The sequence below is a fragment of the Hippopotamus amphibius genome, chromosome 7, assembly GCF_030028045.1.
Source record: "Hippopotamus amphibius kiboko isolate mHipAmp2 chromosome 7, mHipAmp2.hap2, whole genome shotgun sequence".
Lineage (NCBI taxonomy): Eukaryota > Metazoa > Chordata > Mammalia > Artiodactyla > Hippopotamidae > Hippopotamus > Hippopotamus amphibius.
The window spans coordinates 15,041,526-15,067,732 of record NC_080192.1 but is presented as its reverse complement, the minus strand read 5'-3'; the positions used below and the strand labels follow the sequence as shown (position 1 = coordinate 15,067,732).

The following is a 26,207-nucleotide window of genomic DNA, read 5'->3' as shown; positions in this document are numbered from 1 at the left end:
TCCCTGGTCCAGGAAGATCTCACATGCCGCGGAGCAACTGAGCCCATGTACCACAACTACAGAGCCTGCACCCTAGAGCCGGCGAGCCACAACTACTGAAGCCCACGCTCCTATATCCTGTGCTCCCCAACAAAAGAAGCCACCACAATGAGAAGCCTGAGCACCGCAACAAAGAGTAGCCCCTGCTCGGTGCAACTAAAGCCTGCGTGCAACAATGAAGACCCAACCCAGCCAATAAATAAATAATTTTTTTTAGAGAAAAGGAATTATGGAAGGATTAAAAACATTAATGGTTTGAAACAACTGTTTAACTATGCTCACAGATGGGGGGGTGGTCAGAATTGGGGGCAGGACACAGTGGGGAGGGTTCGTTTCTGCTCCATGACGTCTGGGCCTCGGGTGGAAAAACTCAAAGGCTGGAGGGGAGGGGTTACTGTCTGGGTGCTGGAATCATCTGAAGGCTCTTTCATTTATGTGTCTGGGTTGACTCAGAAACTAGGACTGCCTACTAGGGCACCCACATGTGGCCTCTCACAATGTGAGACTGTGACTGCTTCAGGAATGGGCAAGTGACCGTTCCAGAACTGAAGAGACAAATGAGGCAGAGAGAAGCAGGGATAAAGGCAAGTGCTTTTCTGCTAGGACTGCAAGTAGTAAGGATGCTGTGATCTAGAAGCTGCTGAAGGCCTGAAAGTAACCAACGCATTGGAAGATGGAGAGAGAAGATGGGATAGAGGTCAGATCTTGATGACATGGGTTAAGCCCCTGGATCCAGCCTTAGAGTAGTCAAACTTTTTTATATGGTAGGTCAGAGCACCAAACATGAGTGTTCCAGGGGAGGGGGGAAGGTAAAACCTGCATCCCATTTATGACCAACCTTGGAACATCTGTCATACTCTATGCTGGTCAAAGCAGTCATAAGCCTATCGAAACTCAGGGTTGGGGGTGGGCAGAATTAGACTCCATGTTTTGATGGGAGAGCATCAAAATCACATTGTGGAAAAACATGTCTGAAGAAAGATATTGTTGCAGCCATTTCTGAAAAATACAACCTGTCGCACAACCTTTCAAAATGGACCGAAAGCAAAGAAGCCTCAGAGGAAACCCTTTAGAGGAACAGAGCCCTGGAAGAGATGAACTGCTAATCCGCCAACCCTAAGGATTAGCAGTTCACTCCTGAGAGGATCCCTCCTGAGGCTGGGTAAGTGCCAAAGGCATCCGGCTGAGTGTTCAGAGTTGCCGGTGTCTAGCTCTAGTTCTGTCAGTCCCTAACTGTGTGTGATCTCACAGTAGTAAGGCTTTTCATGACTGAACTTCCTCACCTTTAAAATGGAGGCAATTCTTGACCATGTTTCATCAGTATTGCTGTGAGAACCAAGCAAAATATTGTACGTGAGAAAAACGTGTTGCAAAAGTGCCCACAAATTGACCCCACAGGTGGACACCCACTCTGACAGTGCAACTGGGGCAGACCGCATGCTGCCGGTTTACCTTTGCCACGACTCTCTCTCCATAGCAGCAACCCTCCTGTTTTTGCTTGCCTGTATCAGAGGGAGGAGAGATAGAAGCTCAGGTAGGGCATATTACCTGGACAGGGTCACACAGCCGAGAAAAAGATCGAAATCAAGACCTTTACGTGCTGCTATGACTTTCCATTCTAAAGTCTCCAGCCAATGATATTTTCTAGTAGGTGACCCTGACCTTAACTGAGAAGCCTGACAGATTATAGCCAGCATCTGGAGTCACGCTGCCTGGCTTCATAGCTTAGCTACTTACTAGCTGTGTGACCTTGGGAATGAAAGATAATTAATGTTTCCCCATATGTACAATGGGAGTTAAGACCTCCCACACAGGGTTAAAAAGTAACCAAGTTAATATAAGGCACTAAAAACAGTGCCTCGCACATATCAAGCACTTGGTGTTTGCTGCTGCTACAACTGCTGCTGTAAACTTAGTATAAAAGTAATATTCAAGAACGTAATGAAATATAATGGCTGAAGTATCTCCTTGAAATGATAAATTCATTTTAGGGAATTCCCTGGCATCCAGTGGTTAGGACTCGGGGCTTTCACTGCCGTGGCTGGACTGGGGAACTATGATCCTTTAAGCCTTGGGGCCGGGCCAGGAAAAAAAAAAAAAAAATGGAGAAAGCTTTTAAAAATAAACCTAAAACTTCTACCATTTGTCAGCTTGAAGTCTATGGAGGCAAAATAAAGGGCGGTGGAAATTTGCCTCCGACCCCTACAGTTCCATTTTCATTCATTTATTCATTGCTCCCACGAAGCCCGCAGACACAGGCGTCCGGTAGAGCCCACTCACACCACCTCGCAGAGCACAATCCAGCCCACGTGGATTCCGCGCCCAGCTGCTTCCGCTTCCAACCCTTTCTCCAGCTCTTTCCCATTAGGCGCCCCCGAATGACGTCAGAAGCGGGCGCCAACGCCGCAGGTACCAGCGCTCCGCGCCTGCGCTCTGCCCAGGCCGCGGCGGAGAGCTCGGCCGGGAGCTTGGGGACCCGAGCGCGGCAGCTGGGGCCAAGTGTGAGTCTCTAGCGGAGGCGTCGCTGCGCCGTGGACCATGAACCGCAGCCGCCAGGTGACGTGCGTGGCCTGGGTCCGCTGCGGCGTGGCCAAAGAGACGCCAGACAAGGTGAGGCCTGGTCGCTCCGAGGGAGGGGGAGCGACCTCTTTGCAGCATCCTGGGTCAGCCCGGCCTGGGCACCTGGACCCGGCACGCGCGGCCCTGGCGCGGCTGGTGGGACTGACCGGGGTGAGGCCGGCAGCGGCCTGTGGGGCGTGACTGGGGCTGCGGCTCCGAGGGCCTGGGGCGCCTGGGCCTGGGATCAAGGGGCCCCGCCTCCTCACGGCCCCTTCCCGCGAGCCCCGCCCCACCCACCCCCCAATTCGCACGCACGTGGACCTCGCAGGCTGGAAGCTGGCGGGGTGTCGCTCCGAGTGGGAACTCCCCAGAGCCTTCTTTGACCACAGCACATCTCCCAGCGAGCCGGTGCGTTTCCAGGCATGACGGGAAGTGGGGGCACATATGTGAAACTCCACTGCCCACTCCTCCTCTCGGCGTTTAGAGGAATAAACTGGATGAAAGCTATGGTGAAAAACTGATGTGGAGGCTACGGTGTCCTGAGGCTGGGAGCTGAATTAGGAATTTCTCCCAAGTGAGACTTTGAGTGACAGTGGGTTTGAGAGGTAAACGTGACACGTTATGAAGGGAAAACCTACAGGAGTGAGAGACTATGAGTCTGTAGCAGTTATTCAACAGATACTTACGGAAGCGCTTTCTCTGTTCTAGGCGTTGTTGAGGGTCGTGGGATAGGCGTGAACAGAACAGGAAAAGTCCCCGCCTTTGTGGAGTTGACATGTACATGTATAATACTGTGTCTGTGAGAATAAATGCTATGATAGAAGCAGGGGCGTGGGGGGAGGGGGGAGTGTTTGTTTCACTGTTCATTGAGCCAGTTCCACCAGGGCACAGACTGTGCTTTATTCACCAGTTTCTCCAGGGTTTGGCTCACAGTAGGCATTCAGTGCGTGTATATATAGAATAGGGACAGGAAATGATCTCATTAAATTTATTGAAGGAGGATAAAAAATTAAAAAAAAATAAAAATTTATCGAAGGAGGTAAGAGTTGTTGTTAAAAAGGGACACATAGCTTTCAAATACTTGAAGACAGTGATTTCCAAACATGTCTGCATACTGCAACGACTTGGGGAGCTTCTAAAAATACTTAGCTTCAGAAAATACCGGCTCCCAAGTGTTGTGATTTAATTAGTCTGGAGTATAGCCTGAAATTGTTAAAAAGATTCCCCCGTGTGATTCTAATGTGTAGACAAGTTTGAGAACCATTGCTTGAAGAGTTTATAGGAAGAAGAGATTGAATTTATTCTGCAAAATCCCAGAAAGGAAAGCTCAAACCAGTAAGAGAAATTAGAAAAATAAATATTTTTTAATTAAACTTAAGAACCTTTAGTTTCTGGAGCTAACAGTAGAATGTCATCACGCAAGAGGATTTCCATATTATTACAAGCCTTTTAGTGCAAGCTGGGTGATTGGTTCCTCAACTCTCATCAAGCATTTCTGTCATGGGCAGAACACACAGTGAGGAGGAGCTTACAGCCTAGCGGTAATAGGGGTGTTTTAAAAGGTACTGAAGCATTGAATAAGTGAGGGAATGCCGATTTTTAAGTAGAGAATGATTTCAGCTTTGAACAGGATGTCCAAGTGGAGAATCTTATAGGCAGCTGGAAAAACGGAACTACAGTGTACAGGGCTAGGGAAGGGAAAGCTTGGAGTAATCTGTTCAGAGATGGTGATTTTAGTCTTGAGAATGAATGAGCTTTGCAAGGAAGTGACAGCGTAGTGAGTGAATACTTGGCAGTGATACCAGGGGAAAGAGCAGAGGACAAAGGCAAGGATGGTTTGTTTAGGAATATCCGCAGGAAAATGGGGAGAAGCGGCCAAGGAGTTGGGGTAATTGAAAGAAAATGAGATGGGCTATCACAGAAGCCAGTTTATACAAGTCTGTCTTTTTTGAAAAAAGACTGGAGTGAGGTAGACTGAACATGATTTTTGAACAGTTTTAGGTGAGAAGGGATCTTAATTGTAAGGACCTGTGAAAACTCCATTTACATTACATTTAGAGACTCTGGATTGATATTTGACTTTTGATGTCACTTGAAGCTGTTTTACATTAGTTTGCAAACTTCTTTTTAATTCACAGTCTTATAATGATTTCCTTAAATGTATCATAATGAAACATTTGCTCTCTTTTAGGTAGAGCTTAGTAAAGAAGAAGTGAAACGTCTCATTACTGAAGCAAAGGAAAAATTACAGTAAGTTTTGGGATGTTGATACCTGTAGTAAAGTCCAGATGAAATGTAAATCTTAAACAGTGATGACAAGGTGGTCTTGTTATTGAACAGTGCCTTTTGGGTAATCTTTTTACTTTTCTTATTTTCGTCGGCATAGAGAAGAAGGTGGCAGTGATGAAGAGGAGACAGGTGATCCTTCAGAGGATGGCATGCAGAGTGCCCGTACCCAGGCCCGACCACGGGAGCCCCTGGAGGAGGGCGACCCAGAGGATGACAGGACGCTGGATGATGATGAGCTGGCCGAGTACGACTTAGATAAATATGATGAGGAGGGCGACCCAGGTTAGATTTCACTCACTGCTGCTGGTTTTTAATTACACACTCAGTGCATTAGGTCACGCTTCTAGTGTCCCAGAGCTTTACCCTGAGCGTCTGCTGTCCTTTGTGTCAGTCAGATAATCTGGCTCAAGGAAGACGGCATGTTTCCTAAACTGGCTTAGAAAATCAGTTCAACCCACTAATCTAAGATCTAAAAAACAAGAAAAAAAAATAGTATTGTATATTTTATTGCAAGTAGTGGTTATGATAATCTGTAATTCATTTTTCTTTATCTGCAGTAATGAGAGAGGAATTATTACCTCCGTCATTTGAACATTCTCTGGCTCTGAAGCCTTCATGCTTTTCAGTGTACTTCACTAGATGCAGGGGATAGTTTTTCCCATTGGACTCTGGGTTGTGGGCCCCTCTGGGTTGGCATCCATCCTGCTGGGACACAGTGCCATGGGAACACAGAGAAAGAAGAAAAGCCATCCAGACACTGCTCCCTAATGCTCTCCATACCCTGCGGAGTACTGACTCTGTCTTATTCAGTAGAAGTTCCTGTCTCTGTTGCCTGTCAGTTGTTTAAGACCTTAGCCCTAGCTCCTCAAATTGGCTTCCCCTGAAAATTAAGAGTATCTTCCTTCTCCTGAGTTCTGTGTTACTTGGGGTCTACTCTGTGTCACCCTTGAAGACATGCCATAAAAGAATGCCATTTTGAGGTAAGTTTGGTGAAAAGGGCATGTAGTGTCCCGTCTTTCAGCTTCATCAGGCAGGTTAGCATATCAGCAGTTATGAGACATCTTGCAGTAAAGAAACCTGTTTAATTTTATAAGATGTCATTTTTCAATTTTATTTGACCAGGCAGCCTTCAATTTATTGTGTTGATCCGAGTGTTTTAGGGACTATCTCCAGGTCTGCAAGGCCACCTCTCTGTAGCACTTTTGAGTAATGATCACAAGGGGCAAGCTAGAGGATCTGCGTAGCGTTCTAATGTTTTCTAAAAGGGAGTTTCTTCGTTTGGTTTGATTCTTTTATTGGAAGATTGTGTATTCCAAGACTATCAGATGTGAATTCAGGCCAAATATAAATGGTTTTTAAATTCCTATTTATTAGTATCCACTATTTCCTTTCCCAGTTATGGATGATCCAGAGTTAGTTATGAAATAGACGGTTGGATCTAAGTCTAAAGGTGGGGATACCTTAGGAAAAATGCTTTTGTCAAAATGACTTACTCATTTTGTTGTATGAATTCTTACAGATGCTGAAACTCTTGGTGAATCTCTCTTGGGTCTTACAGTCTATGGGAGTAATGATCAAGATCCTTATGTTACTCTGAAAGATACGGTGAATATCTATGTGGCTTTTCTAATTATGTTCCTTAAGTGTTTGAAAAACCTTCCCAAATATCTGATTCTAGTCAATGACTTCCTCCACTTAGGAGCAATATGAACGTGATGATTTCTTGATCAAGCCCAATGACAATCTCATAGTTTGTGGCAGAGCTGAACAGGACCAATGCAATTTAGAGGTGCATGGTAAGTGGAACGCATCCCATACTAAAAGGTTCTTTACTTAAGTGATAGTAAAATAACCATTATAGTAACTATTATGGATTTCTAGGCACCAGATCCCTTGTCTCATTTAGTTGGTTACGTAGTTAAATCAGACTTCCTGGTTATTGTGCCTGGGGATGTGTAGTCATTTTGGTACTTGACTTTATTTATGGAAATAGATCATCTGGAAGGTTCTAACGGTTTTTTTTTTATCTTTTGTTTAAACACTTTTGCTAGTTTTTCACATTTTCCCCTTAATGGAGAAAACCTGGAAGTAAAACCAATATTAAAATTCAAGAAAAAAATTATAATCCCATTACCCTGAGGTAACTTGTTACCCTGACTCTATACTCCACTTTGCTTTCTGCCTGCTTTTTCTTGTTCATAAAAATTCAGCATAGAGGCCCACATGTATCTTCAGGGACCAAAACGTTTTGGTCACCTTTCCCAGTTCAGAGAATGTCTGCACTAAAGCCAGAGGTGAATACAGTTGAACCTTGAACCACATGGGTTTGAACTGCACAGATCCACATATACACAGACTTCTGTCAGTAGTAAATACTACAGTACTACACGACGCGAGATTGGTTGGGATGTGGAGGGTGGACTATAAGCGATATAGGATCTTCTACTGTGCAGAGGGTCAGCACCCCTTATTCCTGCATTGTTCAAGGGGCAACTGGACTTTGAAGTAGGCAGTGATTTGAATTTTTCTTTTTTATTGGAATCCTTAAATTAGATATTTCTTTTTTCTTTTTCTTTTTTTTTAGCTGCCTTGGGTCTTTGTTGCTACGCATGGGCTTCCTCTAGTTGTGGAGAGCACGGGGTTGTGGTGTGCAGGCTTCTCATTGTGATGGCGTCTCTTGTTGCAGCACGTGGGCCCTAGAGCACACGGGCTTCGCTAGTTTCGGCTCGTGGGTTCAGTGGCTGTGGTGCATGGGCTTATTTGCTCCAGGGCATGTGGGATCTTCCCGGACCAGGGATCAAACCCATGTCCCCTGCATTGGCAGGTGGATTCTTAATCATTGCTCCACCAGGGAAGTCCCTCAGATATTTCTTAATGTTGATATTTATTAATTCAGCAAATATTAATGACTTTTCTTAAAATAGACCTTCAAGATGTCTAGAATATTCTGCCTCCAGATTCTCCCTTTTGTTTTTCTTGCCCCTTCCTCTGTGCACACGTCCTCAGAGAGGTCCATTCTTGCCCAGATATTCTCCTTCCCCAACAGTCTTCTATTCATCTGTCTTAAAATTTTGAAGCTTTAAAAAGATTATTAGATTAATGCCTTTTATTACAGGAAACACAGTTACACAGTTTGGAAACTAAAACCCTTGGGTTTAATATTTTGCTCTTACTCCATTTATTAGCTTGGATTTCTTCACAGTCTTTAAGGCTGCCTGCATGAAGCCTATCAGACCATTTTTATCCCGTGGCCCATTGTGATCTATTTATAAAATCAAAAAGCTTTAAATAGCAAATACTTCAATGTGAAGTTATTCTCCTAATTATCTTTGAACTTTTTACATATTTCAAATGTAAATCATGTTGGTGGAATTTTTAAAAGACCAACTCTAATTTCAAAAAATTGGAACTATTACAGTTTCTCATCATTGATTTTTATACATTCTCATTTGAAAATTTACTGTAGTCATTCCTTTGAATCTCATGAGTATTAGCCAGGAGCTGAGAAGTTAAAGTAAAGCAGTTGTATTCCTTCTTTATTCTAGGTTGGGTCATTAACAATATATTTGATTTGGATTTGGTGTGAATCTCCAAGGTACTTAATGTATCACTGTTCAAGAATGATTTCAAAATTGCACTCCAAATGTGAATAATAATCTGAGGTTGAAAGAAGATTATTTTAAGGCATCATCATCATTTCTATTTAAAATGTAAGCTGAGTACATTGACCATAGTTGAGGTTCTTGCAGGACCACAAGCTAATCATTTTGAACACACATTCTCATCATAAAGTGATGTGGTAGAACATTACGTGGAACCTGCTAATCCCAAGATCTATCCTAGATGCAGTGGTCTGAAGAATTTTTTTAAAATCCTTAGCTTATCGTAACATTGCTTCTTCTAGTAAATAGCATATTAGGTGGAAATTTCTGATTATTTGGGCTCTATTTTTATCAGTGTTTCACTGTATAACTTTTAAAAGACTTCTTACTGATTTTAACAATAAATATTAAAGAAGTAATTTTTGACAAGCATTTAGATTTCTAAATATGAGTTATTTCTCTGCAGTGCTGATTTGTTCTTCTTGACTTATATGACCAGATAGATCTTTAAAAGGTAAAATAATAATGATCTTCTTATGGAGACCTTGTGAGCATTTGTTTCTGGATTGGGGAACCAGAAAGTAGGACCATTTTAGCCAAGGAACATGCAGATGGAGTATTCGGGCAGATGTCAATTCTTTGTCAGTGTTCCTGTTCCCCTTTGGGGCACACCAGGTGCTGGGAATATATTAGACATGAAAAACTTTTGCCTTTCACACTTTGGAATCCCTTTAATTGTCAAATATGTCTCACTTTAAGCAAGTAGCTTCCATAGGTTTAAAAGGAAGAATCTGTTCTCTTGAGTGGGGTATGATTTCTTATTCTGCTGTAATAAAGTCTCTTTTCCCAATCTTTTCAGTTTATAATCAAGAAGAAGATTCTTTTTATGTCCACCATGATATCCTGTTGTCTGCATACCCTTTGAGTGTGGAATGGCTGAATTTTGATCCTAGCCCAGATGATTCAACTGGTAATTAGAAAACTTAAGATTGCTCGATGGTTCTATTCCTGTGTGTTTTTCCTAGCCACATAAGTTATCTATTTTGAATGAATGTTTTTATAATTATTGATGCTTTATGAAGTTAATGTTATTTTATTAAGTTACGAGGGTGAGTTAAAAATTATCCACACTCCAGTTATATTAAAACTTCTATTGGCTACACTGTCTTAGCGCTTTCCATTCAAGGCTGTTGTCTCCCCAGTCACTGCTGTGCAGGTGTGAATGTGTTACATCAGTTCATGTGTAACTGCAGTGCAGGCAGAAATGGATGCCCCACTTGTGGTTAGCATGAAAGAAGAGCAGCATGCAGTGATTCGTTTTTGTGATCTGAGGGTATACCTGATGCCATTATTTATCGAAGACTTTGTGCACAGTATGGAGAAAGTGTTTTGTTGCAAAGAAGTGTGTATGAATGGATAGAGAAGTTCAAAGAAGGTCACACAAGTGTTAGCCATCAAGAACAAGCCAAACACCAGTCCACATCCACGGCTGATGACAACATTGAGCGTACACGTGAAATGATTCTCTTGAAGAGATGGGTGACAGTGGATCACGTGGCAAATCATTTGCAAATGAGCCATGGCTCTGCCTGTGAAATAATCCATGACAGACTTAGGTTTCGAAAAGTTTGTGCTGAAGCCTAAACTTCAGATTAAACACGGAGCACTGCTGTTCAGGGATGTTGTGATCTTGCATGACAATGCACGTCCGCACACTTCTGCCCACACTGTGAACACTCTGTAAAAACTTTGTTTTGAGGTGTTAAAGCATCCTCCCTATAGTCCTGATCTTGTTCCATCAGACTTTCAGCTGTTTGGTCCCCTGAAAGCAGCCCTGCAAGGACGAAGATTCATTTCTGATGAAGAAGTGAAGACAGCGGTGCATTTGTGGCAAGTTAAATTGTACAGCCAGAGTGCGGATAACTTTTGACTCGCCCTCATATATAGTTCTCAAAACACAATCACTTAATTGTTTTGGGTCTGTATGTCTCCAGATTTTCAGGAGGCTAAAGAGGTAGCTGCTTCACTATAGGCAGAAGGATGGGGCCTGAAAGCATTTGGGGCTGTAGAACTGTGGGAAGGTCTCCTAAAAACCCCGTATAAACTGGCACGGTGTGTCTGATGTTACCAGTTAAAGTTTAGTGCATGACCCCTTTCAGAAAACATCAAGTAAAACCAAAATGAAGAGAGAACTGGGCTCTTCTCTTAGTCCCTTTGGCCATAGCTGCACACTACTACTTGCCCCTGCATACTACTTAATAAGGATAAAAACTGTTAATACCCATATCTTACATCTTGTTTGCAAAGCTTGTTCACATTCATGATCTAATCAAATCCTCATACTCACCACAGCCTGTGAAGGTAAAAAGGGTTTGCTCATTACATAAGTGAGGACCCTGGGACCAGGAGACTCAAATTGTGGCCTGAAGACCAGCAGCACAGCATTACTGTCACCTGGGAGCCAGTTAGAAATGCGGTTTGGGGGCCCCACCCAATACCTCCTGAAGCTGAATCTGCATTTTAGCAACATTTAGGTGATGTACACACACATGAATGTTTGAGAGAAACTGCTCTGAGCCATGACTCAGTTAATCTGAAGTATAATATATTTCATTAGAAGTTATTTTTTAAATTATAAGTGTATCATTTCTTCCTGTAGGAAATTACATTGCTGTGGGAAACATGACCCCTGTTATTGAAGTGTGGGACCTTGATATAGTGGACTCTTTAGAGCCAGTCTTCACACTTGGAAGTAAGCTATCAAAAAAGAAGAAAAAGAAAGGAAAAAAGGTAAGCAAGCTAATAGGTATTTAAACTCTAAAGCCAGAGATAGGTTTGTGGGTGGTGGGGACAGGGCATGAGAACATACACTTATTCAGTTAGACACTTTTGGTGGAATAGGACAGGTAGTTATAAAGTTACTATAGGTTCTAGTTTCAAAAAGCCCATCCAAGGAAAAAGTGAGATCTGATTACATAAAGCCTTCACTGGCACATTCATCCTTACACAAAACAAATTACTCTTAGGTTATGACCCTCCTTTATAGTAGTTATTCACACTAATATGCTACTTTTGAACTTTTAAAATATTTCTGTTTAGTCTTGAGTATGTTAAATTCTAAATATCCATATATTAATTCCTGTAGCTTTTAAAACTGTTACATTTTTGGTGGGGGAGAGATAAGGTGGAGATTGATTTGTAGAATTACAGCACGTAGATTAAGAACTACTATAGTTTCTTCCCTGTAAAGAACATTTATGTCTCTAAAGTAAGAGGAAGAAAGGTGTTTCTTTCCTAGATCTTTGAGCAAGTTTACTTAAAATCAGAATAATCTTAAGGTTTAAAGAATCTTGCAAATTAATATACCAATTTTATTAAGGAGATGTACTTTAATACCAAAAGTAATTAGATAATTATTACAGAATTCCTCAGGAGATGGGCATACCGATGCTGTCCTTGACCTTTCTTGGAATAAGCTCATCAGGTAAAAAGAAATACGTTTGAAGGATTGTTAAAGACGGTAACCATTGTGATTTTACCTCATCTCTACACTTCTCTCTCTGCATTGTGTGTTTTGCATCTTTGCGTCCGTGTTTTGTTTGCTTTTCCTGCAGTATAGCTGCTGGAAGGCAGGAGCTCTGCTGTCTGTATCTTTGTATCCCCTACATCATCTGCCAGCTGTTTGGTTAGTAGATGCTCATTACATATTTGGAGACCAAGTGCCCTCCTTTCCAGCTCCACTGGGAAAAACAGTATGTACTGCAGTTCCAGTGGTGCAGTAGAATTGTTTCTTCATGGGAGACATTTTTCTCATTTCATTTAGTTTTCACATCTCATCCACATGTTTTTGTTTTGTTTAAAAGAAACTGGTAAAATATATGTAACATTACCATTTTAACCATGTTTAGGTGTACAGTTCATTGGACTTTTTTTTTTAACTTTATTTAAGAACTTTTATTGAGATACAGTTAACAGACAATAAACTGCATATATTTAGAGTGTACAATTTGGTATCCCAATCTCTCATTGGACATTTTTGCACATTGTCGTGCAGCAATTACCACCATTCAACTCCAGAACTTTATCATCTTCCGAAACTGCAACTGTGTACCCATTAAACGGTAACTCCCCATTTGCTGCTCCCCCCAGGCCCTAGTAACCGCCGTTCTCCTGTCTCCGTGAGTCGACTCCTCCAGGTTCCTCCTATAAGTGGAATCATACAGTATTTGTCCTTTTGTGGTTGGCATACTTCACTTAGCAAAAGGTTCATCCATGTTGTAACATGTAGCAGGATTTCCTTCCTTTTTAAGGCTGAATGATATTCCATTGTATGTAGATGCCATATTTTGTTTATGCATCTGTTGATTGACACCTGGGTTGCTTCCACCTCTTGGCTCTTTTTTTAATTTAGTTATTTATTTATTGGCTCTGTTGGGTCTTCTTTGCTGCACACAGGCTTTCTCTAGTTGCGGCGAATGGGGGCTACTCTTCATTGTGGTTCATGGGCTCCTCATTACGGTAGCTTCTCTTTGCGGAGCATGGGCTCTAGGTGCATTGGGCTTCAGTAGTTGTGGCACATGGGCTCAATAATTGTGGTTCACGGGCTCCAGAGGGCAGGCTAAGTAGTTGTGGCACACAGGCTTAAGTTGCTCCGCGGCATGTGGGATCTTCCTGGAGCAGGGATCGAACCTCTGTCCCCTGCATTGGCCGCCTAGGAAGTGCCCCCACCTCTTGGCTCTTGTGCATAATGCTTCTGTTATTCACACAGATATAAATAACATGAGTTTACACGTATCTGTTAGAGTCTCTGCTTTCAGTTCTTTTGAATATTCGAATTGCTGGACCTAACGGTAGTTCTGTGTTTACATTTTTGAGGAACCGCCATACTGTTTTCTACAGCATTTGCACCATTTACCTTCCCACCAGCAGTGCACAGGGTTCCAGTTTCTCCACATCCTCTCCATCACATAATACTTTCTGGGTTTTTGTCGTTTTCATAATAGCCATCCTAAGTGGTGTGAAGTGGTATCTCGTGGTTTTGATTTGCATTTCCCTAATGATTAGTGACGTTGATCATCTTTTCAAGTACTTATCAGCCATTTGTATGTCTTCTTTGGAGAAATGTCTATCCAAGTCTTTTTGCCCATTTTTTAATTGGGTTGTTTGGTTTTTGTTGTTGAGTTGTGGGAGTTCTTTATATATTCTGAATATTAATCTCTTATGAGATTTATGATTTGCCAATATTTTCCCCCATTCGATGGGTTGCCTTCAACTCTATTGAAGTGTCCTCTGATGCACAGAAGTTTTTCTTTTTGATGTAGTTCACTTCATTTTTACTTTTGTTGCCTGTGCTTTTAGGGTTATAGCCAATAAATTATTGCCAAATCCATTGTCATGAAGATTTTCCCCTAAAAGTTTTATAATTTTAGCTCGTGAGTTTAAGTCTCTGATCCATTTTAAATTAATTTTTGTCTACTGTGTAAGGTATGGGTTCACCTTAATTCTTTTGCATGTCATCCACATGTTTTTTATACTTTTCCTTAAACAACAATTACCACAAAAGGGCCACTTTCCTAATAGTATAGTTGATTTGAGGGACTGCTGAGGCAGGGAAGGTAAGCATTAGATTGAGTACAACTTACTTAAGGAGGGTAAGAACAAACTGGATTACCCAGGGCACTGTTTTTAAAGCACTTCTTTAATACTGGACATTTTATAATTGTGAGCATTCTAAGAAAGATCCCAGAGTGCTAGCTTACTGAAGGATATCCTGTCTTGTTTGTGTTCAGACCTCTTCAGAGTTACAACTATTTGAGGAAATGGAGCTGAGAAAGTTGTTGAGGTTAGTATTTCCCAAACTTAGCTGCAAATCTGAAACTTCTGGGTAACCCTTTAAAGTACAAGTTCCTAGGCTCTAATCCCCCAAGATTGAGTCAGTAGTTCTGGAGCAGGGGCCCAAGAATCTGTTGGTATTTTTGTTTTATTTTTAAAGCTTCTGCAGACAAATCTATTGCCACCAGGCTACAGGCAGTTGTCGGGGTCTTGCTTGAATTTGGCCTGATCCTGACTAATGGGCAGATAAATGAGAGGTCTAATAATGAATGTACAGTGCTTTTAGAAACCCACTCTTATTTATAAATTCTTATCATATAGCAACTGTTACTTTGAGCAACTGAAAGTTCTTTCTAATGGGACAACCTCTCATCAGTATTCCAGCTGATTCATCAATTCATTTCCCCAGCCATAATTCTTTAGTTCCATTTAGACCCTATCAGCACCTGTACTCCTCTCCTTCCCCATCTGCCCTCGCATCTCTCTGACTCCAGTGCCACACATTTCTTTGCTCCTTCACTCTTCTTTTTGCATCTTATTTTAGATCTTGGTTCTCCTTTCCCCTTTCTTTACTGAAAAGGTGCAGTTTGCTTTAAAATATGTCCCATACTCTATGCACAGAGTTTAGGATTATGGTGAGGAATAACATGTTGACCTTGTTATTAGTGGGGCCCTTGGTTTCTGGTAAAATGCTCCCAGTAAAAAAATGCATGTTCTTTGCTAATTCATACTCTTGTTGGAGTGCTTTGCTTGCAGGTGTAGTGTTCAGAAGTTTTGTTTTTTTGGTTTTTTTTTAGCCTCATACAATAAGAACTTTAATGTGAGAGGAATCTCAGATATTTTTGGAATGACTAGGATGAAAAATGTACTGTGGAATTTTAACTTTTTGCTGTTGGGAGACATTGTATATAAATAGTTACTGGGAATTTAGATTAATATTTAATTTATAAAATGCTAAAAGGACTTAAAACATTATGACCTGTATGTGGGATTTAATAGTAGAAAAAAGCTAGCAGGACCTGAATATACATGACTTTGCATGCATCACTGAGATGCGAGTTATAAAACTGAAAGTAGCTTTTATAATAGGAGTAATTTATTGAGGAAATAGTACACGAAAAATAATACCTGAGGAAATAATACCTGAGTCCATCAACATTTTATTTCAACAGTATATTGGTTTTCTGAATAAAAACATCTCCATCACTGAATGGCCTAATTTTGTGTTGAGCCATGTTAAAGCTAGTTGTTGAGGAATGAGCTTTCAATTTCAGGAGTATCTTTATTTTTTAGGAGGCAGCTAATGTTTATCAGGGCCCTGCTACGTCCCAGTCACTCAGCCAGGTGCTTGCATATCAGCCCTTTGAGGTGGGTTGTTTCATTCTCATTAGCAGGCAGGTGGCAGCACCAAGAATCCATTTCAGGCTTTCTGGGCTCTAAAGCCTGTGTTGTGTTGTAGAACTACATTATTAGTGCTTGATCCCTAAGAGTTAGACATATTGGTTTTTTGCTGGTTTTTTTTTTCTATTAATAGCATTTAATGCTCTTTTTTAAGGAAGGAAAAAAAAACAATTGATATAATTCATACTATATGACCCAGCAAGTACACATATCATAAAATTCACTCTTTTAAAGTGTATAATTCAGTAGTTTTCAGTATATTTACAAAGTTATGCAACCATCACCACTGTCTAATTCCATAACATTTTCATCAGTCCAAAAACCATGCCATACCCATTAGCAGTCACTCCTCATTCTCCTGCCCCTCCAGCCCCTGGTAGCCGCTAATCTGCTTTCTGTCTCTACGGATTTGCCTATTCTGGACATTTCCTAAAAATGGAATCATGTAATATGTGGCCTTCTGTATCTGGCTCCTGTCACTTAGCATGTTTTCGAGGTCCATCCATGGTATAGCCTCTATCAGTACATCATTCTTTTTTATTGCTGAATTATATTTCTTTGTATGGGTATACACATTTTGTGTATCCAGTCACCAGTTAATGGACATTTAGGGGGGTTATTGCTTTTTGCCTATTATGAATAATGCTGCTGTGAACATTTGTGAACAAGCTTTTACATGGACATATGTTTTCATTTTCTTCTACCTAAAACTGTAATTGCTAGGTTGTATGATAGCGTCTCTACCGTTTACATTCCCACCAGCAGTGTAGGAGGGTTCTAGTTTCTCTACATCTTGCTAGCACTTGTCTGTCCTTTTCATTATAGCCATCCTGTGAGTATGAAGAGGTATCCCCTTTTTTTGATTTTCATTTTCCTAATGACTAATGGTGTTGAGCATCTTTTCACATGCTCATTGGCCATTTCTGTATCTTCTTTGGAGAAATGTCTGTTCAGATCCTTTGCCCATCTTCTAATTGTGTGTGTCTTTTTATTATTTGGTTGAGAGTTCTTTATATAGTCTAGATACAAGCCCTTTATCACATATATGATTTACAAATATTTTCTCCTGTTCTCTGGGTTGTCTTTTCACTTTTTTGATAGTATCATTTGCAACACAGAAGTTGTTCATGCTAATGATATCCAGTTTATTTCTTTTGTTGTTTATGCTTTTGGTGTCATAAGAAACCATTGCCTAACCCATGGTCATGAAGATTTATACCTGTTTTCTTCTGAGAGTTTTATAGTTTTAGCTCTTACATTTAGTAGACCTGTGATCTGTTTTGAATGACTTATTGTGTATAGTGTGAGGTAGGGCTCTAACTTCATTCTTTTGCTGGAGAACATCCAGTTGACCCTGAGTCGTTTGTCAAAGATACAGTTCTTCTCCTCATTGAACAAAGAATGAATAATCTTGGCATCCTTGTCAAAAACCAATGACCGTAAATTTGAGGGTTTAATTTGGACTCTTCTATTCTGTATGTCTGTCCTTATGCCAGTACCACATTGTTCTGATTACTGTTGTTTTTCAGCCAGTTTTGAAATCGAACTGTGAACTTTCCAACTTGCTCTCCTTTTTCCAGATTATTTTGACTAGTCTGGGTCCCTCGCATTTCCAATATCAATTTTAAAACCAGCTTTCAGTTTTCTGCAAGAGTCAGCTGGAATTTTAAAAGGGATTGTGGTTGAATCTATAAATCAGTCTGTAGTTGGCAGTATTTCTTTTTTTTAATATATATATTTGGTTGCACAGGGTCTCAGTTGAGGCAGGTGGGCACCTTAGTTGTGGCACGAGAGCTCTTAGTTGCAGCATGTATGTGCAGGCCAGTTCCCTGACCAGGGATAGAACCCAGGCCCCCTGCATTGGAAGTGGGGAGTCTTAACCACTGCGCCATCAGGGAAGTCCCGCAATGTTTCTGTCTTAACATTAAGTCTTGCAGTCCGTGAACATGAGATATCTTTCCATTAATTTAGATACTCTTTCATTTCTTTCAACAATCTTTTATCGTTTTCAGTATATTAAAAATCTTGCATTTCTTTTGTTAAATTTATTCCTTAAGTATTTTATTCTTTTTGATGGTATTTGTAAATGGAATTCTTACATGTAATGTTCTTCATTTTTAAAAGATTACCTGATTTGTTTCCTCCCTTTCTCAGAAATGTGCTGGCCAGTGCATCAGCTGATAACACTGTTATTCTGTGGGACATGTCCTTGGGGAAACCAGCAGCTAGCCTTGCTGTACACACAGACAAGGTATGGTGATTTAGTGGGTAAAAGAGATTCTAAAAAATCTGGGACATATATTGACTACAGATAATCCCAAGCATTTATATATGGCTTTCTGTGAATTACAAAGTGCTTTGATGTGCTGTCTCATTGGATTTTCACAGATCCCTTTGTGAGAGTTATAGTTACCCACCTGAGAGATGCAAAAATGGGTGCAGAAAGGTGAAGTGACTAGGAACATTAGTGCTTGCAACATTTTTACAGAGGCTCCTAGAAAGGGATGAAGGGGTATCAGTCACCAAATGGGGTTAAAGAATTTAACAGATGTTACTACAGAACCTAGGGATCTAATGTGCTAACACGCATTGTGAAACTTCTGAACATGTTGAGTTGCCCAGTATGTCTGACCACTCCTCTTTTTTCTTCTGATTATACTTTAACATTTGAAGGACATATGTATACTGCCAAGCACAATTTGAGGAATACTGCATTGTGTCTTTTAAGTGGCAGCCTTTATTCAGAAGTATGTTTTGTCCTTTAGGTAGTACATTTATGTTTCTTTTACTGCATTTCAAAGGGAAAAATTTGTAGAAACACTGCCAAATTGATTCTCACCAAGTATTAGATTGTTTTACCAAAACCAAATAAACAATCTATTCATTTATGTTTCTTCCTTTTAGGTCCAGACTCTCCAGTTTCATCCATTTGAAGCACAAACTCTGATTTCTGGATCATATGATAAGTAAGAAAGCATTTCAGGAATTATTGCTGCTGTTTTTTATCCTTTTGAACTAATTCAGAAAGTATCACTTGATGCCCAGATAGAATTTATTACTGAGGCTTCTGTGTGTTTAAATTTTTAGTAGTACTTCTTTGTCCTTTCAGCTTGATCCTTTCAATCTGCAAGGGAATATAGTTCTATTATAAATATAGTTCCTAACTAAGCAAGTGCTTCGATTTTTAGAGGGTGTATGAATTAGACATTGCTGTGAAACAAGCCATACCAAAATTCAGTGACTTAAAGCACTAAACATTTATTTCTTATCCTCTGCAAGGGTGAGCTCATTGAGGTAGCTCTGCTAATCTTGGCTTATTTAGGCTGCTTCCGGAGACCTGGCTCTCCTCCTTGTGTTTGACATCTTCCTGGGACCAGAGGGCTGGCCCACACGTGTTGCCACAGCAAGGTCAGGAGTATACGCAGAGAAACCAGGGCCTCATAAGACCTGGGCTCAGACCTAATACATGTGTGTCTTACCCTTGGCCAAAAGACATCGCATGGAGTGGGAAATGAATTCTGCCTTTAGGGGAGGGACTCCCAAATCACTGACAGAGGGCATGGATGTAGGGAGAGGTGAAGAATTGGGACCATTATGGTCAACCATAGGGGGGTTTCCAGTCATATGTGTGCTTTTTACAGATTGGATCTCAAGGCAGGAGAGGTAGCTAGTGGAAACAGAAACCAACTTGCAGTCTTTATTTTGATTCTTTACCCTTTTGAAGAGCACCGTATTTACATTTTTTAATTGGGATTCATGCAAAACTTGCAAAAGTCTATTCCTCGGTTCCCCCAGCACAATAACCTGCTGGTAGAGAGTAAATGTGGCTGAGGTGAGTTATCTGGCTCTGAGCACTACTGGGGAAGGGTAAATTAGAAATTGTCCTGTCCTTTTGGAAATAGGGAGGATTCATCTTGGAAGTAGAGGATTCAGTCTGGGGGAGGTCAAGGCCACTGGGACATCCAGAGCCACTAGTGTCTTCAAGTGACAGGACCAGAGTCTACCAGTTAGTAAAAATCAACTCATCTCTTCTGCATTTAGAAGCTTAAAATAGGCTTTAAATACTTTGATCTTGACTTCATGGTGTTGTTTTATTACCATTTCATTAAAAATAAACTTAAAACATATAGGAGAATTGAACTCTTAAAACCCTAACTTTGCCTGAACACGTCCAGGTCAGTGGCTTTGTACGACTGCCGAAGTCCAGAGGAAAGCCATCGAATGTGGCGATTCAGTGGGCAGATCGAGAGAGTGACCTGGAATCACTTTTCACCTTGTCATTTTTTGGTAAGAATATGCACATTACTGTTTGCTTATCAGGTTATTAATGACTTATTTTCTTTACTTCCATTGTAGAGAGAATCTCTGAAAAGCTTTTTCTGTGTTAACAGTGTGAAGTATTTGGACTTGGGTTTTTTCTTGTTTTAAGATATTTGTAACAAGAGAACAATGGATTCACCACAAAAAAAAATAGTAAACATGTAAATGATTTCACTAATTTCCAACCATTCCAGAGTGTGCCACAGTTTGTTGATCATTGTAAAATTATTTTGAAATAGTACATATGACTAGTATTCTCTTTGTTTTTTAATGGTTAAATCAGTCCAAGAAAATATTCCTTTATTTAAATATTAGTACTTAAATGGAGCTCCAGCAATGCAAATGCTAGCCTGTTTAATTAATGTAGCACTTTACTATACTGCCGTCTCCCAGATAGGAAGAAAGTTTACGATCATTTTGTTAATACCCTTAATATCTGTAGGATAACAGTCTTCCATGTAGCATCCAAAGATGCCACTGACATTTCAATCCATGAAAAAATACAATCCCAGCTTTTATCCAGAAGGGAAGATTAAAGAAATTGTGATACATCCCTCTATTTCCTAATTTTCCTAAAGCAAATATATGATTAGTGCTTCATAAATGAGGGAAAGAATTCTTTAAAAAACAGCTTTCCTAAAATATGTGAGCAATTTTAATAAGGTTCCTGCAGTTGTAATTCTGGGAACATTTAATCTCAACTCTGCACAGAGGTGCATGCAGTTCCCAGCTGAGCTCCCTTAAGCCAGATTCCATCTTACGGTTTACCAGGAGTGAAGTCCCAGTTATATTTGAGTGTTGTACTGTACTTTGGCTGTGAGCAGGCAAGCACACATATTTCCTCAGGTTATTTGCTAACAAATGGTTATCAGTACTAAAATCACAAATATTTAGGGAAATGGAAAGTAATCAAAATAAAATGGTTTATTTTACCTCCTTCCCTCCAGCCTCAAAGGATGAGATCTCCCTCCTCTTCTGTGTGTGCCCCACTTTCAAGACTGCATCAGTTGTCCTTTTTTCCCCTCCCTTTTTCCTGTCCTGGCTGTTGCCCTTGGCCTGTATATAGGCCCAAGTCTCTGTCTCCCATCCTTGACTAAGTCTCTTAATTCTTTCAGTTTTCTCTTCGTTTCTTGAAAGTGGAACTGTAATCTGCCTTTCAGTCCCTATCTGATTAACTCTCTTTGCCCAGATATTAACAGCGTTCTCACTCCTTTCTTCAGAACCCCTTTCCTTGGCTTCCTTGGTATTCTTTGTTGTTGCCTCCTTCTCAGCCTCTGCCTTAAGCAGCTGTGCTCTCCAGGCCTCTCCTCAACACAGTGCTCTTAATTTGCACTCCCAGGGTGTATCCCCTCTATTCTTATGGATATAACTTCTGCCTCTGTGCTTCCGTATCTCTGACCCCAGTCTGTCACTTACCCATATCCAACTGCCTAATAGACATGTCAGCTAAACTAGTTCTCGACCTAGCCACAAGTAAATTCTTTATGTCCACGTTAATTTTTAATAAGCTTCTCAGGTAAGTCAGGTACATAGCTGATTTTCACAATTATTTATGTACTGTTTACCCATTGCTAAATTTTATTGTCATGTAACATTACCTTGCCCATCTTTTACTTTTCCCAGGCCAGTACAGATGACGGCTTTGTATATAATTTGGATGCACGTTCAGATAAGCCAATCTTTACACTTAATGCACACAATGATGAAATTTCTGGTGAGCAAGAATACTGTTTCTTTCATTTCTGTTAACCTATGATGAAGTAAATTTATTTCAAAGTGGCAGTCTCTGAATTAATCTCATCTTCCTCTAGGTCTTGATCTAAGCAGTCAAATCAAGGGCTGTCTTGTGACTGCATCAGCGGACAAGTATGTGAAGGTTTGGGACATATTAGGAGATAGGCCAAGTCTAGTTCACTCTAGGGACATGAAAATGGTAAGAATATCCCTGGGCATCTTGGTATTTTCTGTTTCTGATTTTTGTTTGTCTTTTTCTAGGAATCATTGCACTAAAGAATATAGATTTGTTGGGAAGTTAACTTTGGGCTTAGTCAAATTTGTGGAAGTTTTATAACAGGACAGTTTGGGGAGAAATCGATGACCATCTGGTTCCTTTTCCAACTCACATGATTAACAGCTGCTTGTGAAAAACAAGGATGATGAGGAGGTGGTTTTCTAGGACAGAAGTAGAATGGCCACAATTTTTTTTTAACTCATTTTATATTAGAGTACAGTTGATTAACAATGTTGTGTTAGTTTCAGGTGTACAGCAAAGTGATTCAGTTATACACACATGTATCTATTCTTTTTCCATAATATTGAGCAGAGTTCCCTGTGCTATATAGTGGGTCCTTGTTTGTTATCCATTTAAAATATAGCACTGTGTACATGTCAATCCCAAACTCCCTATCCCTTCCCACCACCCTCTCCCCTCTGATAACCATAAGTTCCACAATTTTTTAACCTTAAAATCAGGACCATCCTAGAAAATCTTGAACCTTCAGGGTACCATAGCTGTTGAGGTCAGTTTATTACCTACTTCTTTATATAACTAGTTCTTACTACACTGAAATTGATTACTACATAGTAGCAAAAGTTTTAGAAATAACTGAAATTAAGTAATTCATTCATCAAATATTTATTGAGCATATACTGTATGCCAGGCACTAAATTATAAAAAATTGTAGACATAGAACACTGCACACTGTATATAATACATATATGTATGTGTGTATGTAAATATTTGTGGAAAGGCAAGTTACAGAGCAATTTTTATAGTATTATCCCATGGATATATTTAAATACTTAAGGGGCTTCCTAGGTGGCGCAGTGGTTGGGAATCTGCCTGCCAATGCAGAGGACATGAGTTCGATCCCTGCTCCAGGAAGATCCCACATGCCGCGGAGCAACTAAGCCCGTGTGCCCAAAAAAAAAATAAATAAATAAATACTTAAGTGCTTGAATGCTTATATTTATATCTAGAAGACCCTGTCCCAAAACATGAACAGCTGATTATCTGAGTGATTTTTATACTTGTTTATATTTTCCATGTGTTAGTAAAAAAACAAAACATTAAAAATTTTTAAATGATTGAATAATGACCTCTGGTAGTGGCATCACTACTTAAAAAGGAAAATTAAAGTTTCTGGGAATATTTAGCAGATGAGATTTATTAGGAAATTCCTATTAGAGTGATAATGGAGATGAGAGACCTGAGCGGTCAGAACATACACCCGTCCTCACAGGACGTGAACTTGATAATCCTTCCAACTTGACTGTGAACTACCTTTGCAGGAGCCTTGAAAGAGGTTCTGGTGAGTTGGTTTTGCATAACCATTCCAATCATGGTTTCTTGTAGACAGGAGTAGGAATTGAAATTAGAGCTTTTTGGAAAGATTGAAATCACTGACTTTGTATTCTTTTCTCAGGGAGTTCTCTTCTGTTCTTCCTGTTGCCCTGATTTGCCATTTATTTATGCCTTTGGAGGTCAGAAAGAAGGGCTTCGTGTCTGGGATATAAGCACAGTCTCTTCAGGTAAGAATCTTAATTTCTTGCTTTTTCTGGATGAGTTCTATAAGCGCTAACACAAAACGTGTGGCTTGAATACATTAAGGAAATAGCAAAGGTGGATCCAGTGTTCATCCTCTAGTATAGTCTGCTTAGGAAACAGACAAGATCAAATTGTAATTCGGAAATGTTTGTGTTCACAAATAAGTTTGTCTTCACACTTTAAATGTAGATAATTTTTAAATATCTTTATGACAAAAGTTTAATATTAAAAATGAAAGATTCTGTTGGAAAGCTTGAAGGATATATATGGTTTCAAAGAATGGCCCTCCTCTTCCCAGTGTGAATAAACCTGTTTTCAACTACTTCCTACAAAATCCAGCTTTCCTGAAGGGGCCAGTCTGTTTCCTTCTATTACTGGAAGGATATAGCCCCACTCTGATTCCTGAATCTTCCCTCCCCTGAAGGAAATGGATCCTAAATCCCAAAAAAGTTCTATTCTGATCATGATGCAGAGAAAGATGAAGGTAAGAAACAATCAGAAGTACAATAAAGGAAGGATAGAGTCACTGTTATGAGGGCTTGGACATTTATCACAGTGGATTTGGTAAATCCAGGACAAAGCAAAGAAAGTAAAGTATTTAAAAAGTGGACCAGTTTAAAACAGTTAACCTCATTCAGAACATGATCTTGGATTCTGAGTTGGTTACTTTCCCAAAGTGCTAAATATATATCTTTTTCAAAACAAAATCTCCACCACAGGGTAGAAAAATCTCGTTGCTCATTTCCACATTTTAGTTTCTTTATATTACAGGTTCTTAATTTTCTGATGTAGTAGTTTCTTAACCGTTTATTTATGTTTTAGTAAATGAAGCATTTGGAAGACGAGAGAGGCTTGTTCTCGGCAATACAAGAAATTCATCTATTAGTGGCCCTTTTGGGAGCAGGAGCTCAGAAACACCAATGGAGTCTTAATGAAGATCATGCAATTTCCTGTTTTATTTACCATAACTCAGTTTTAAAAAGCTGGCCTAAAGAATGTTCCCTGTGTAGCTGCAGCCATCAAAATGACTGGAACAAAACTGCCTGACATTCCTCTCTGCAGCTATGGTGGCAGCACAAACAGGGCTGGTCTTTGTGCTTACCTTTCAAGCGTGTGGTATATAGGGCTCCATTTGTATTTCTTGAAAGGGATAATAAAAACAGATTTTCAAAAAATTATTCCTTAAATATGCCATGTGTCAAAGTTATTCTAGGTTTGTAAAATAAGTAGTACTTCATAGAATTTTAAAAGAAGAAAACCCTCTAATCTTAAAAGATGGGTATACCCAGGCCTGAAAAGGTGGTGATCAGGCCAAGATTGCACAGTAGACCATGAGCAGAGGCAGGTCCCTTAGGGACTACACTTTCCTGACCAACCAACTGGTTTCCAATTAATGCTTATGATTTAAAAGTGTTCTTAGTGCTACTCTTTTAAAAGTGGCATACTTTTGTCCATAGCATGGTATTCAGTGTTACCAAACAAAAGAGGCATTACATAATGATAAGGGGGGGGGGGGGGGGTGTCAGTCCAACAACAGGATATAACATTTGTAAATACATATTTAGGTACCCTTATGTTGGGTGAATAAATAAAGCAAATGGTAAAAAAGCTAAAGGGAGAAGTAGCAATACAATTACTAGTAAGAGACTTTCATACCCTACTTTCACCAATGGGTAGATCATTCCGACAGAAAATAAGGAAACACAGGCCTTAAATGACACATTAGAGCAGATCGACTGAGCAGACATATATAGAATATTCTACCCAAAAACAACAGAATACACGTTCTTCTCAAGCACACATGGAATATTCTCTAGGATAGATCATATGTTACACCACAAAAAGGAGTCTCAAATTTAAGAAACTAAAATCATGTAAAGCATCTTTTCTGACCACAATGTTGTGAAACTAGAAATCAGTTACAAGAAGAAAACTGGCAAATTTCACAAATATGTGGAGATTAAACAACATGCTACTGAACAACTGTGTCAAAGAAATCAAAAGAACAATGAAAGTGGAAATACAATATACCATAATTTACTGGATGCAGCAAGGTTACTTCTAAGAGGAAAGTTCTTAGCAATAAATGCCTACCATCAAGAAACAAAGATTTCAAACAACCTCACTTTACACCTCAAGGAACTAGAAAAAGAAGAACAAAGCCCAAAGTTAGTAGAAGGAAGGAAAAACAGCAGCGTGGAAATAAATGGAATAGAGGCTAGAAACACAACAGAAAAGATCAATGAAACCAAAAGCTGTTTTTTTGAAAAGGTAAAACTGACAAACCTTTAGCTTGACTCTGTAAGGGAAAAAAAGGAGGTGAGGACTCAAAATCAGAACTGAAAGTGGAAACGTTATTCCCTGATACCCCAGAAATACAAAGGATCATAAGAGACTACTACGAGCAACTGTACACAAACAAATTGGACAGCTACCAGGACTGAATCATGAAGAAATAAAAAAAATCAGAACATACTGATTCAGATTTTCAGAAGGCCAGCACTGTAAAACAACTATACCCAAATAAATAAATGCCAGTGTTAACCCTCATACCAAAACCAGGCAAGGATGCCACAAGAAAAGAAAAAGGCCAATATCCCTGATGAATACTGATGCAA

At 39.9% G+C, this 26,207-nt stretch overlaps 1 protein-coding gene across 4 annotated transcripts; it reads left to right on the top strand.

Annotated features, from left to right (window-relative positions):
* Positions 1-2,406: 2,406 nt before the first annotated feature.
* PWP1 (PWP1 homolog, endonuclein) lies at positions 2,407-24,782 on the top strand. Of its 4 annotated transcripts, none has more exons than XM_057742756.1 (15): positions 2,407-2,649; positions 4,790-4,848; positions 4,985-5,169; positions 6,407-6,492; positions 6,587-6,683; positions 9,349-9,459; positions 11,149-11,279; positions 11,912-11,973; positions 17,877-17,973; positions 18,627-18,688; positions 19,898-20,009; positions 21,666-21,756; positions 21,854-21,975; positions 23,468-23,573; positions 24,412-24,781. In XM_057742756.1, exons 1-15 carry the CDS (start codon positions 2,578-2,580, stop codon positions 24,519-24,521), a joined length of 1,503 nt encoding a protein of 500 aa, XP_057598739.1. In that variant the 5' UTR covers positions 2,407-2,577; the 3' UTR covers positions 24,522-24,781. The 4 variants fall into 4 exon arrangements, 3 of the variants coding, with proteins under 3 accessions (XP_057598739.1, XP_057598740.1, XP_057598741.1); XM_057742757.1 differs by having other exon boundaries at positions 2,569-2,649; positions 4,985-5,131; XR_009054789.1 differs by lacking the exons at positions 21,666-21,756; positions 21,854-21,975; positions 23,468-23,573; positions 24,412-24,781 and adding an exon at positions 19,625-19,728 and having other exon boundaries at positions 2,453-2,649.
* Positions 24,783-26,207: the final 1,425 nt, after the last annotated feature.